We start from the raw sequence: 12,822 nt of genomic DNA, 5'->3' as shown, positions 1-12,822 counted from the left end.
CGTCTACATATTGGTATCCACATATTGCTGTCCACATGCTGGTGTCCATTAACTGGCGTCCACATATTGTTGTCCATTCACTGATGTCCACATATTGGTGTCCACATGCTGGTGTCCATTCAATGGTGTCTACATAATGGTGTCCATTCACTGGCGTCCACATATCGGTGTCCGATTATTGGTGTTCACATAATGGTGTCTACATGTTTCTATTCACAAAATGGTGTCTACATATTGGTATCCACATATTAGTGTCTACATGCTGGTGTCCATTCACTGGCGTCCACATATTAGGGTCTACGTAGTGTCAACATGCTAGTGTCCATTCAATGGTGTCTACATAATGGTGTCCATTCACTGGCGTCCACATATCGGTGTCCGAATATTGGTGTTCACATAATGGTGTCTACATGTTTCTATTCACAAAATGGTGTCTACATATTGGTATCCACATATTAGTGTCCACATGCTGGTGTCCATTCACTGGCGTCCACATATTGGGGTCTACGTAGTGTCAACATGCTAGTGTCCATTCAATGGTGTCTACATAATGGTGTCCATTCACTGGCGTCCACATATCGGTGTCCATTCACTGGTGTCCACATGGTGTCAACATGCTGGTGTTCACATATTTATGTCCACATTCTGGTGTCTACATAATGGTGTCCACATAATGGCATTTTTTTTTGCCTAATAAATATATATAACAACCAAATATGACTAATGGCTCTATGTTATTTTTTAAACATAACAATATTGGTTCACAAATGTCTGTAATTAAACAAATTATTTTCCCCAACCGAAATAATATGTTGGATCGTAATTATTACCTTTTTGTAATAGTGAACATATTTGATAAGAATGTTAGTTTTGAACAAGTTTTGTTAGTAGTCTTTTAAATAGATTTTCGAACGATTACCATACCATGCTTATGAAATGTCAGGCATCATATAAAATCAAATATGCCTGGATCATTCTTATAAATATTACTATAATTATAAAATAAAAATAAAAATATGACATATACTTTTGAAAATATCTTATAAACCTTACTATTATATAACAAAGATTTATGTGTTCCTGCTAAGTACGTATATATATAGATTAATAACATTTTTAGTCTCCGGACTTTTTATTTGACTAGTACATGTTAATCCTAACTAATTTATTCATACACCTGAAAACTTTACAATTGTTTCTTCTGCTACTACTAATTAAAGTAAGTATAAAAAATCGAGCTCTCTCCAAATTTTCTTTCACTGGTTGTCAGAGGATTTCTAGATATAACTTAGTTCGCTACTGATTTAGTTTCTTTTAACTTGTTTTATTATTATTATTCTAAACAGAATATACATAGTATAAAATATTTTACTTTTAAAAGAAAAAAATGTTTCACCATAAGACTGAGTTTGTGTAGGAGACAAAATTTCATATCTCATGTCTTAACTTGACACATTTTTATGTTTACAATATTCTTAAATAAATTACAAATGAGTAATAACCGTGTAGTATACCAACATTTTAAAAATAAAAATAAAACAAAATATATATATATATATAACAATAATAAGTAATTTAGTGTGTTAACTATTTGTAGATAAAATATAAATGTTCAGAATTTTGACACTCGTAATTTATAATTGAGATATGTTTTATGTAAAATTACTTAAAATTATGGGTACTATTTGAATTAATACACAGAGAACTTCAGAGACTCAAACCAATATAAAACGGATTTTATTTACCAAATTCACTATTAAATTTAAAAATCCTAAAAACATTTTTAACAATTTCACGTGTACTATATGTGCGATTAAAACTATAATCTTTATGTTTGGAGTAAGACAAATTTCATACATTTTCTTTTGAATTATGTTGTTTTAGATTGTAGGTATTGAATATATCCATATTGGTACGATACGGTTTTTTGAAAGCTATCCTCAGTAAGGAATTTATCGTTGATATAATTTTTTAAAATGCGTATCATAAGCTCCTCCCCAAGCAGTTATTCCATTGGAGAAAACTGAGCAATTGCACAATAAGTCATTATCATGGTGCTAGTCAATAAAATATTGTTTCATAGCTTTGAAACTATATAACATGCTTCTAACGTGTTTAATAGTGGTTTCTATGTGAATTTCCATTTTAAAATATCGATCTGTAGTCATACAAAGATAATTTACAGAATCCACAGATTTGATATAAATACAGTTATAATTTAAAGTTTTAATTTTTAAACATTTAAAATCATGTACTTTTATACCATGATTTATATGAAATTTTTTCATATTTGAAATCCAGAATTTATTAACTTTGGACATAATTTGGACTGCTATAGAAATAATTTTGTTCTATTTAAATTACTAATATTAACTAATATTGTGGTATCGTCAGCAAAACAAAAAAATCGAACCTTCACATTTCATTTCAAGTAAGTCATTTTATACAAACAATAAAATTTAGGACCAAAAACAATTCCGTTTGGAACACTACAATTTAATGTATTAAGTTTCCTATGGGCACTATTTACTTTAACTCACTGGGTACCAATTGTTAGAAAACGTTTGATAAGATTATTTGCTACTTTGCGAATGCCGTATGTCTAATTTTTTTACTAACAAATTATGATATATTGTATCAAAGGCTTTTTTTACATCTAAAAACACTCCAAATACTAAATTACCCTCATTTAGTTTTCTGTAAATAGATCTTATTCGATTTTGTAACACTTAAGAAGCACCTTATTTATTTCTAAAACCAAATTATCTCTCAGAAAAAATGCAAGATTTTTTCAGTACTCACACAATCTTATTTTTATACATTTTCCAATACTTTGGGTTAAGTATAAGTCAGAAGTATCGGAAGACAATTTGCACAAATATTTTTATTCCCCAGTTTATTGAGTGAAATTATATAAATTTCCTTAGTCAAGTGTGGAAAATTCCAGAAGTAATGAATAAAATAATTATATGTCCAAAGGGTTAATTATACAGCCAATAATTTTTTTTAATTTGTTAAGTCATTATTAACCAATAATATTCACCGATAATACTAGCAATAAGACTTTTAACTTTTTAAAAGTTATGTACAATACGGATCAAATGCACTTGATGGAAATCAAAAACGGATTAGTGGGTAAGAGCAACACGAAAGGAACTCATTCCTTGAGTAATATAAAAAAACATATTTATCAATTGGACTAATTATACTACAATAATTCTATTAGCTCCAAAGTACAATGTTGTTTCAGCATTTATGGGCGCGGCTGTTGCCCAAAATGATTCAGACTGTGTTTTGGTTTAACTCGCCCAACTGTATATGCTTAGTTCAATGAGGTAATCGTTTATACAACATCTAACTTTTAATTTGGTTTCTATTATTTCGTTATAATATTATTTGTCCCTGAAATATAACTTTTTATTATTTAAAAAAATAATTGTCGGTTAACTCGAGCCTTATGATCAGGATTATAATTATTTTAAGGATGCTCCTTAATAATGGCGACGACCTAAACGGTGGTTACACTATTGAAGTTTCGGTCAATGATGAAGATTGGGGTATGATTTTAGATAAATCTAATAGGTTGATACGAACGTGGCAGTTCGTGCAATTTGAATCCAGGCCAACGGTGTACATACGTATTAAAGCTGTTTGCACTTCAAAGAAAGACGGAGTAATATAATTAATCTATAAGTGGTATTTAAAAAAATTGAAACCTTTTTTTTTTTTTGTAGCGTTTCAAAGGTATATTTTTGGAGGCACCTTATCACTAGAATCACTAGATTCTAACGTCACGCCGCTCTAATCAAAAAAGCAGAGGTCAATATCACATAAAACACATATCACGACTTATGTGTCGTAATTAGCTACACCATTCGTCCAAATACTGATTTTAATATGGAATTAATAGGGTTTCTTACATATTATTATTCTAGTTGACTGTCAATTTTATTGCTTTATATTTATATATATCACATTGATTTTAATATTTACACATGACTATAGATTATAATTTATTGTTTTTTAAACATAACAACATCAGTCCACACACTTCATACTCTACTCTTTGGAGTTTTTAATGAATTAGATACTCTCTCGTATAAAAACTCTGTTGGTCCTGATGGTCTCTCTCCTATATTTTTATTCAATTGCAGATTTATACTTTCTCTAGTAGGTTAAGAAGATACTGCTCCGATTTTCATGATCAGCTTGCTCTCAAATGTTTATATACCTCACTAGTCCGTTCCTTATTAGAATACACTCCATTAATTTGGGACCACAACGTTACAGGACATAATGATCAACTTGAAAAAGTGCAAAATAAAGTCCTTAAATATATATGTTATTAATATAATATCCAAATAACTCGTCACACTGGTTACGAAAACATTTAAAAATTTTAAACTTAAAAAATTTAAAAGTACGTAGAAATATATCACTTAACACTTTTCTCTCTAAATTGCTAAATAACGAAATTAATGATTCATTTTTATTTAGTCAACAATTGAATTTTAAAGTTAATAACCACTACACTCGCAACTATCATTTATGTCATAGTCCTGATATTTCTAAAAAGTATACGTTAAACGACCCAATTAATATTTTAATATCTTTTGGAAACAATCAATTATTTTAATAAACATTTTATATATTATTATTATTCTATTTATCTTTTATGATTTTACATCGTATTATTTTAAATTATACTATATTATTGTTATTTATACTAAACTATCGTGAATTGGACATTGTCCATATGAATTTATAAATAATATGTATTATTTATGTCAACCCATATGTGACGTTGTTGAATGGATAATGAAAATCATAATAATTACCGGTTTCTCGGATGAATTACTTCATTCCAGTAATGGCAACATTTGATATGAAAGTTGGTTCTGTTAGCAAATTTTTAGATCAATTTTCGGCTGAATATTTTACCTCATTTTAAGGTCTAAGCTGAATGCCATAGATAAAAAATTGAATTAATTTCTTCATGAAAAATAAAATACTATCAACTATGCATGGATCATTTGGATCATGGATCATGCTAATATATATTAATGAATTAAGTGTTCCTATTGGGTAACTAATATGTATAGATTATTAAAATTCTTTTTTTCCTTGTCACCTTTTTTATTGAGTAGCACACGTTAGTTCAAAACTAATATTGCTAAATAAAATACCTAAAGTAATGTAATAATATTTGATATTAAACGTCCAGTGATATATTGAGTTATACATATTGGTGTAATATATAACATTCACACATCACGTATATCTGTTATTACATATATTATTTATCCCAAACCACATATAACGTTGTTGGTTGGCTAATGTAAATATAAATAATTACGGATTACCCGGATTAATTACCTCCTTCCGTTAGTGGCGTAAGTTCAATATAAATATTGGTTACAAGTTCTTTTGACAGTCTTTTAGATCGTTTTTTGACTGAATGTCATAGATATCATGGGACATGATACAATGTTTGGCACATAAAATGGGTTTCGCAGAAAAAGTCATATTTATTTCCTTATGGAATGCCAGTTTTGGAAACCCGAAATTCTATCTAATTGGTTAATTTTTTTTTTTTTACTTGAATGTGTCCTATATTCGCATCTTTGCTTCAAGTTTGCTATTGCACAATGCAATTCATTCCCGCATCGCACAAAATACGTTTGCCAGTTGTGTACACAATTATTTGTTTAAAAACTTTGTCGAGTGTACAAAAAAAAAAATTATGGGCCATTTTCAATAAAACAAAATATATCGGTCGTCTTACAATAACAATGGACGGCACATTGTTTTAATCTAAGTGTTTTGTATAGAATTCATAAACCACATAACCACGTATAACACAATGATGTTTATTTATTTTATTGCGCTCATCGTTTTAAGGTCAACTCCAGGTATGTAATAAATTTCATACATGTCTTCAAAAAGTATAATTGTCTTCTTATGATCGAAGCATATAGTCTATAGCGTAAAGTTCTGAACACAATGATGGGGATTATTTAAATCTATTGGCGCACTAAAAGATGACCACTTTTCACTTATCCTTTCACAAACATCCATACTAACTGTTTATAATATCTAAGATAAGCTCTAAAAAAATCTTGTTGAGTCTAATTAGATATTTTCCAATAAGTTTAAGAACGCTAAAATTTTTAGATTATTTTACAATTATTATAAAACTTTAAAGCAATCGCGCAATGAAACTATCATTATTAATTTATTTAAAAAACTAAAAAAAAATGATAAATCAAATGGCTAAGATGCTAAGTCATGTCGTATTTAACTATTCAAATTCGTTTGTAATATCTACAAATTCTATTTATACAAATTTGTTTTTATTTTTTAGCATTTTCTGCTCCTACCGATTATGCATCGTCTTCGACGAATCCGTCCGGTTGCGAGCAAATAGATCACGCTCACTTATTGGTCAACGACATTAACAATCTGTGCCTAAATGAAAAGTATGTGTTGTATTACGAGATTTAAAAATATATATATATATTTAAAAAAAGCAAAATCATATTAATTAATAAAAAAAAAAATGTACTTAAATTATATAACATGTTTGTGGGTGGCAAAAATGAGGTCAGGAAGGTGATGTCCGTCTTCCATGAGGAAATTTTCGATTCTTTCGAGGAAGTTCTACCACAGTCGTTCTAGTGTCTCACTCGTGATTAGTGCTCCATTGTGACTGAGTAATCTGCATGGCCGTTCTTGGAAATTTGAATGACTGCCCCCTGACCTCGCCATGACTCTCCAAGGACACGTACAAAAATCACATAAAAAATTCCAATGAAAAGAACTTCGTCGAAAGAATCGAAAATGTCGCTAAAATAAATTGCGTACACCCACAAACGTGTTACATATTAAGTTAAATATATAATTTTTTTAAAATTAATATTATTTTGCATTTTTAAAATGTAAAGGTGTTTCGTAGCCACCCTGTATATACACAAGATTTAGTAACAGAAAAAAGACTGTGGTTTTTATTTATTTAGAACAATACATTTTATTTAATATTTACAGCTTTACGCGTGTGTGCCGAGAGTAATAACATTATATGATATTGTATTATAACGGTGTAACAGTGTTGCCTACTATAACATGCCTTCTAAAAAAAAAAACAAGGATAAAATCTAGTAAATTAAAATAATTCTCATGAACAAAACGTACTAGACATAAAATATAATATTATCACACATAAAAACAAATAAAATAAAAAATGTTAATGAACAACAATATTGAAATAAAATAATCAGATATTCAAACCATACAAATTTTCAACAGTTAACATAAATATCTCTTAAAGTTTACTATTTCCCTACCATGTTTATTTACTGTCCCATGCTGTTTAAGAACTTTTTGAGTATTTTAATAACTAGTTTGCCTACTGCAACAATCATCTAATGACATCATTATTTTTCAACGCAAACTTGATAATATGTTTTCTGTTTCTCCTATACCATAGTCCATTTTCAGCTTTTAATTCATATGACCTAATTTGTGTACCCACATCCTAGTGAGCAGTTATTCTGTAAGTTATTGTACCGGTAAACCTAACTGTTCATTAATGTTTTCCTTATCATATAATTTATATATTTTTTTTAATTTTATTCACTTTTATTTATAACCATTCCTATGACCTGTGTCCTCTCTGTCGCCTCTATGCATTGATTCCATTCTGCCTATACTCTACTGCAGTACTAGTACTTATGGATAAAATCACTTTAAATTTAACGCATAAATGCTTATTTGTAAATAAAGCACCTCAATTAAATACTTTCTTACTTTAATGGTTCATACTGTGCTTGGTTTGGACTGTGCTGGCTTGAAAATACTAACTACTGATTTGCATCGAAGCGTTTTTTCAAAAGTGATTCTATCACTTTGAGATTATAAAATTCCTGTAAAACTGTGACCTACCCGTCCCATCTATGCTCCGACTCCGCTGTACTGGTTTTTTTTTAATTGCTCTGTGTTATATTTAAAGATATAAAATTATACATAAACCATCATTCTTGTTTAACATTCAAAAGTATATTAAAAATATATTTTAATATTTATTTTAGGTATTCTGATGTTGTTTTAGTTGTAGATAACACACGATTTCACGCCCATCGTATGGTATTAGCCTCACGCAGTGATTATTTCAAGTAATTAAATTGTATCATTTAGTATAATAATGTTTTAGTAATAATACCTTAATAAGCGTAACATATACAAATTTGTTAATTTTTTTCAAAAACTTATTTACTAATTTTTCTTCTGTATCACCAATTTCCAAATTAACTAGCCTTAAAGTCTTAGAAAAAAACACGTGGGCATTGGGTGCCTAAAGACATTTAATGTTTTGTAAATGTTATACACAAAAAAGTTATAACTTTTAGTTTACTTACCTAATATAAATTAATTATATAGTTGTTTATTGTTAAGCAATAGGTATAGTGAGTGTTTGAACTGATCCTGTTACTTATATTATAGCTGATCAAAATGATCAGACCAATTTAAATTAAACGACACTAATCAGTTTTAGTGTGAAAACACATCTGTTGTATCCCATGCGATGTGCCTTACTGGTTGTAGCGCACATGTTGCATTTTTTTACTAATATTGTGTATATTTTTTTAGCGCATTACTGTATGGAGATCATAAAGATGCCCGGTTAAAGGGGGTGCCAATAAAAGAAGGATCAGCAGCCTCGGTTAAAGCGCTTCTTCGGTATATTTATTCTGGTCGAATCGATTTAAGTATTCTAGAGGTAAATTATAGTCGACTTAGATGACCGGTATTGAAAGGCCAAAAATGTAATTTTTTCAAGGCTGTACGTTTTTTAATGATCGTTCGGTCAATCGGTTATGTTTTATGTATAAAATTGGGAAATAAATACATTATTCAGAAAACGATTGTCCAAGTACACATGTTTTTTTTTTTCGGTATTTAGAGTAAAGTTATTGTGGAATTATTAATTCTCTCGAATGTATATCATTTTTTAAACTTACAATTTTCACTGTCCGAGTATTTACGGAGAAACATCGATGTACACAATGTAAGTTCGTTGTTTGCTGTGGCACTATTTTATCAAATCAAAGAACTCGAAAACGAATCACTTAATTTTATCGACATTCATGCTTTGGACGTATTGCAATCAGAAGATTCTCTCTCGTTGACTAACGTAATGATATTTTATAATAAAAATTGCATAATGCCAGTGTTAGATAGTCAGTTGTGACTGAATTGTTTTTTTTTTTAGGAAGCATTACTTCTAATTCTCAATCGTGACACGGCGTATGCTAACGAATTGGATATATTCCGTGCGGTTTGTCGCTGGATAAAAAAAAAACAAGACGAAATAGATGCTGAAGCTAAAACCAAAATTTTTTCTGCGGTCAGATACCAGCTAATGGATGATAAAGAGCTGTCTGAAGTTAGGCGATCAGAGCTGGTTAGTTCTGATATAAATATTTTGGATGTGATAAAATTGAGAATAGAATCCCTCCCACAAGAATTTAATGACCGAGGGCGATTAGGTATGCTTAATCCAATTATTTCTCTAGCAAATTATGTTAGTATCAACTACTTTATTCTTAAGAACCCAATGTGAATTTCGCTGAAGATACTCCGAATACGGTTTCTCAAATTGATGGCGGTACTATGATCATGTTGGATCATCCATCGAATATAAACTATATTGAAATGGAATTAGGCAGCAAACAAGCAACGTATGGTTTCACATATCGATATTTTTTATTAATGATTTATTATAATTTTATTTTAATAAAAATTGGAAAAAAAAATATTTTATAATAAATAATATCATACAGTAATAAGAATTTTAATTAGTCGATAATTTAATTTATTCACAAATAAAATATTGTTTTTTTCATTTATAATCAAAAACATGTTTAATCACCAAACAGTTTAAAAACAATTGCTTTTTTTTATAAATTTATTTATAAAAAAAATAAATGACCGTTCATTTGATCGAATTATTTGATTATTTAGATCTTACACTTATTACATTAAAGTATCGATGGATAGGCACAATTGGTTGCGTGTAATAGATCATTCAAATTATCATTGTCGGTCAATTCAACGTTTGTGGATTAACCGAAGATTTGTTAGGTACATCCGTATTATTGGCACCAATAATACTAGTAATAAGACGTTTAACTTTTTGAAAGTCATGTACAATACAGACAAATTGCACTTAGTGGAAATCAAAAACGGATTAGTGGGTAAGGACAATTTGAACCCATCACTTAATTGATATAAAAAAACACATTTGTCTAATGAAGTGATTTTAATTCTATTAGCTCCGAAGTACAATGTTGCTTTACCATCTATGGATTTAGCTGTAAACAAAAGACAACCAGATTGTTTACAGGTTCAACTCGCCCAACCGTATGTGCTTAGTTCAATGAGGTAATCTTTTGCATAACATTTAACTTTTACTTTGGTTTCTATTATTTATTATATTTTTTGTGTCTGGAGTACAACTTTTTATTATTAAAAAAATAATTTATGATTAACTCTGGCAATAATATCAGGTATAAGTATTATAATGGTTTATAGGTTGCTGCTCAATGACGGCGAAAGCCGAACCTCTGGTTACATTGTTCATGTTTCGGTCAATGATGAAGATTGGGATATGATTGTAGATAAATCTAATAAGTCGGCACGATCGTGGCAGTTGTTGAATTTTGATCCAAGGATGATAGTGTACATACGTGTTACTGCCGTTCGCACTTCAAAAAAAGACGAAGTAATATAATTAATCTAAGAGAGTTTTTTTTTTTAACTGTTCAAATATTTATTTTGGTAGTTTCTTAGATGTGTTAATTTGGAGGCACCTGCTCAAGTGGATTCCAACGGCACCCCAAAACAGTCTTGGTCGATATTACGGCTTTTAGGTCGTTCATAGCGCCATCGTTCGCCCGAAGGCCTACTTCTATGTGGATCCAAGGGGGTTTTTTACATGTCATTATATGTTATTTTAATTTTTTCTGCTTAATGAATATATGTATGGTGAAAATTAATGGTCACATACAAGTAATGTCAGTATATTATTTTATAAACATAACAATATTGGTTCACGTATGTCTGTAATTAAACAAACCATTTATCCCATCCCCTATAAGACGTTGGATCGTAACTATTACCTTCTTGTAGTAGTGAACATATTTGACAAGAATGTTGGTTACAAGTTCCGTTAGTAGACTTATAAATCGATTTCCCTGACTCTTCAACAATGTTTTCTTTAAACCTCTTTAAGGACAGTTAGTCCATTAAGATGTCGATGAATTCAATAAAAAAATTTAATAAAAATGATTGATTATAACGGATTAAAGTAGGCTTACTTATCAATTATTTATTAAAAATAAACTGATGTCTTCATCCCATAACCATGATAAGTGTTTTTCAAGTAGCAATAAAATAAGGAATTTTAAGGAAGGATTTGTATATTCACTTGCTAGTTACAAATTATGACTATCAACTTTCTTAAATACCTCATTATGCTTAAATAGCTATCGCCGAAACACTACCTTCAATAAGAATAACAAATGCATAAAAACGCAAAAGCAATTTAAAATTCTGTAATTTAATTAGAGATATAACTATTGTGAATTTTGATTGAAAATATCGACATTTTTCCAGAAGTGCTTGTAAATGATCTTCTTCGTGGGAGGTGTGGGTAGTTAAATTTGTATCTGTAGGCGTTTGGACGATATTATTGATAAAATTGTGATCATTATTATTATTCGTACCATTTGTAAGTTTTTGTGTACGATTAACCAGCACAAGGCTCTGACGCCATGGGTAAATATGCCAATTAAGGGAAATAATATGTTCATGGTATCCCGGGACTCAGATTTTAGGGTACTGCACCTTTTATTAACTTTTTTTTCTAATTGCTCTGTATTATTTTTAAAGAAATTATATTATACATAAATTAATAATAATTATTAGTATTTATAAGTATATTAATAATATATTTTAATATTTATTTTAGGGATTCTGATATTATTTTAGTTGTAGATAATACACGATTTTACGCCCATCGTAATGTGTTAGCCTCACGCAGTGTTTATTTCAGGTAATCAAATATTATCATTTAGTATATTATTCTGTTAGTAATGATACATTAATAAGTATTTTGTCAATAGTATTGCTACTTTTTTATGGTATCACTAATTTTCTAATTAACTAGCCTTAATGTATTTGAAAAAAAAACAGAGGCATTAGGTGCCTCAAGATTTTTCATATTTTGTAAATTTTATACAAAAAAAGGTATAATTGTCAGTTTACTTGCCAAATATAAATTGATTTTATGGACGTTATCCAATAGGTATATAAATTGTTTAAAATGATCGAATTACTTATTTCATGCTGATCAATATGATCTAACCAACTAAAATTAAACAAGAATAAATTTGAAATGAGTTTTAGTTTAAAAACACATTTGTTGTATCCTGTACACACGGTCCATTACTGGTTGTAGCCAACATATGTATTGCATTTTTGTACTAATATTGTGTATATTTTTTAGCGCATTACTGTATGGTGGTCTTAAAGAAGCAGGTCTAAAGGAGGTGCCAATAAAAGAAAGATCAGCAACCTCAGTTAAAGGACTTCTTCAGTATATTTATACTGGTCGAATAAATTTAAGTACACTACAGGTAACTTATAGTCGACTTAGTTAAAAACCTCAAAAAAGTATTTTTGTGTTTGATGTATTAAATTGGAAATTAAATATATTATTCAAAAAACGATAATTTATATACACATATTATGTAATATTTTATT

The 12,822-nt window shown here is 29.2% G+C and overlaps 1 protein-coding gene across 1 annotated transcript; it reads left to right on the top strand.

Annotated features, from left to right (window-relative positions):
• Window positions 1-10,026: 10,026 nt before the first annotated feature.
• Window positions 10,027-10,974, top strand: LOC126842367 (BTB/POZ domain-containing protein 9-like). The gene is made up of 4 exons (XM_050579309.1): window positions 10,027-10,253; window positions 10,332-10,440; window positions 10,591-10,780; window positions 10,841-10,974. Exons 1-4 carry the CDS (start codon window positions 10,049-10,051, stop codon window positions 10,937-10,939), a joined length of 603 nt encoding a protein of 200 aa, XP_050435266.1. The 5' UTR covers window positions 10,027-10,048; the 3' UTR covers window positions 10,940-10,974.
• Window positions 10,975-12,822: the final 1,848 nt, after the last annotated feature.

This window comes from Adelges cooleyi, unplaced genomic scaffold (genome assembly GCF_023614345.1).
Source record: "Adelges cooleyi isolate 19-005CV unplaced genomic scaffold, UGA_ACOO_1.1 ACOO_flye_CR_arks_rails_tigmint_CR_PRNA_519, whole genome shotgun sequence".
In the NCBI taxonomy this organism is placed as follows: Eukaryota; Metazoa; Arthropoda; class Insecta; order Hemiptera; family Adelgidae; genus Adelges; species Adelges cooleyi.
The sequence above is the reverse complement of the archived record's forward strand: the minus strand, read 5'-3'. Positions and strand labels throughout refer to the sequence as shown.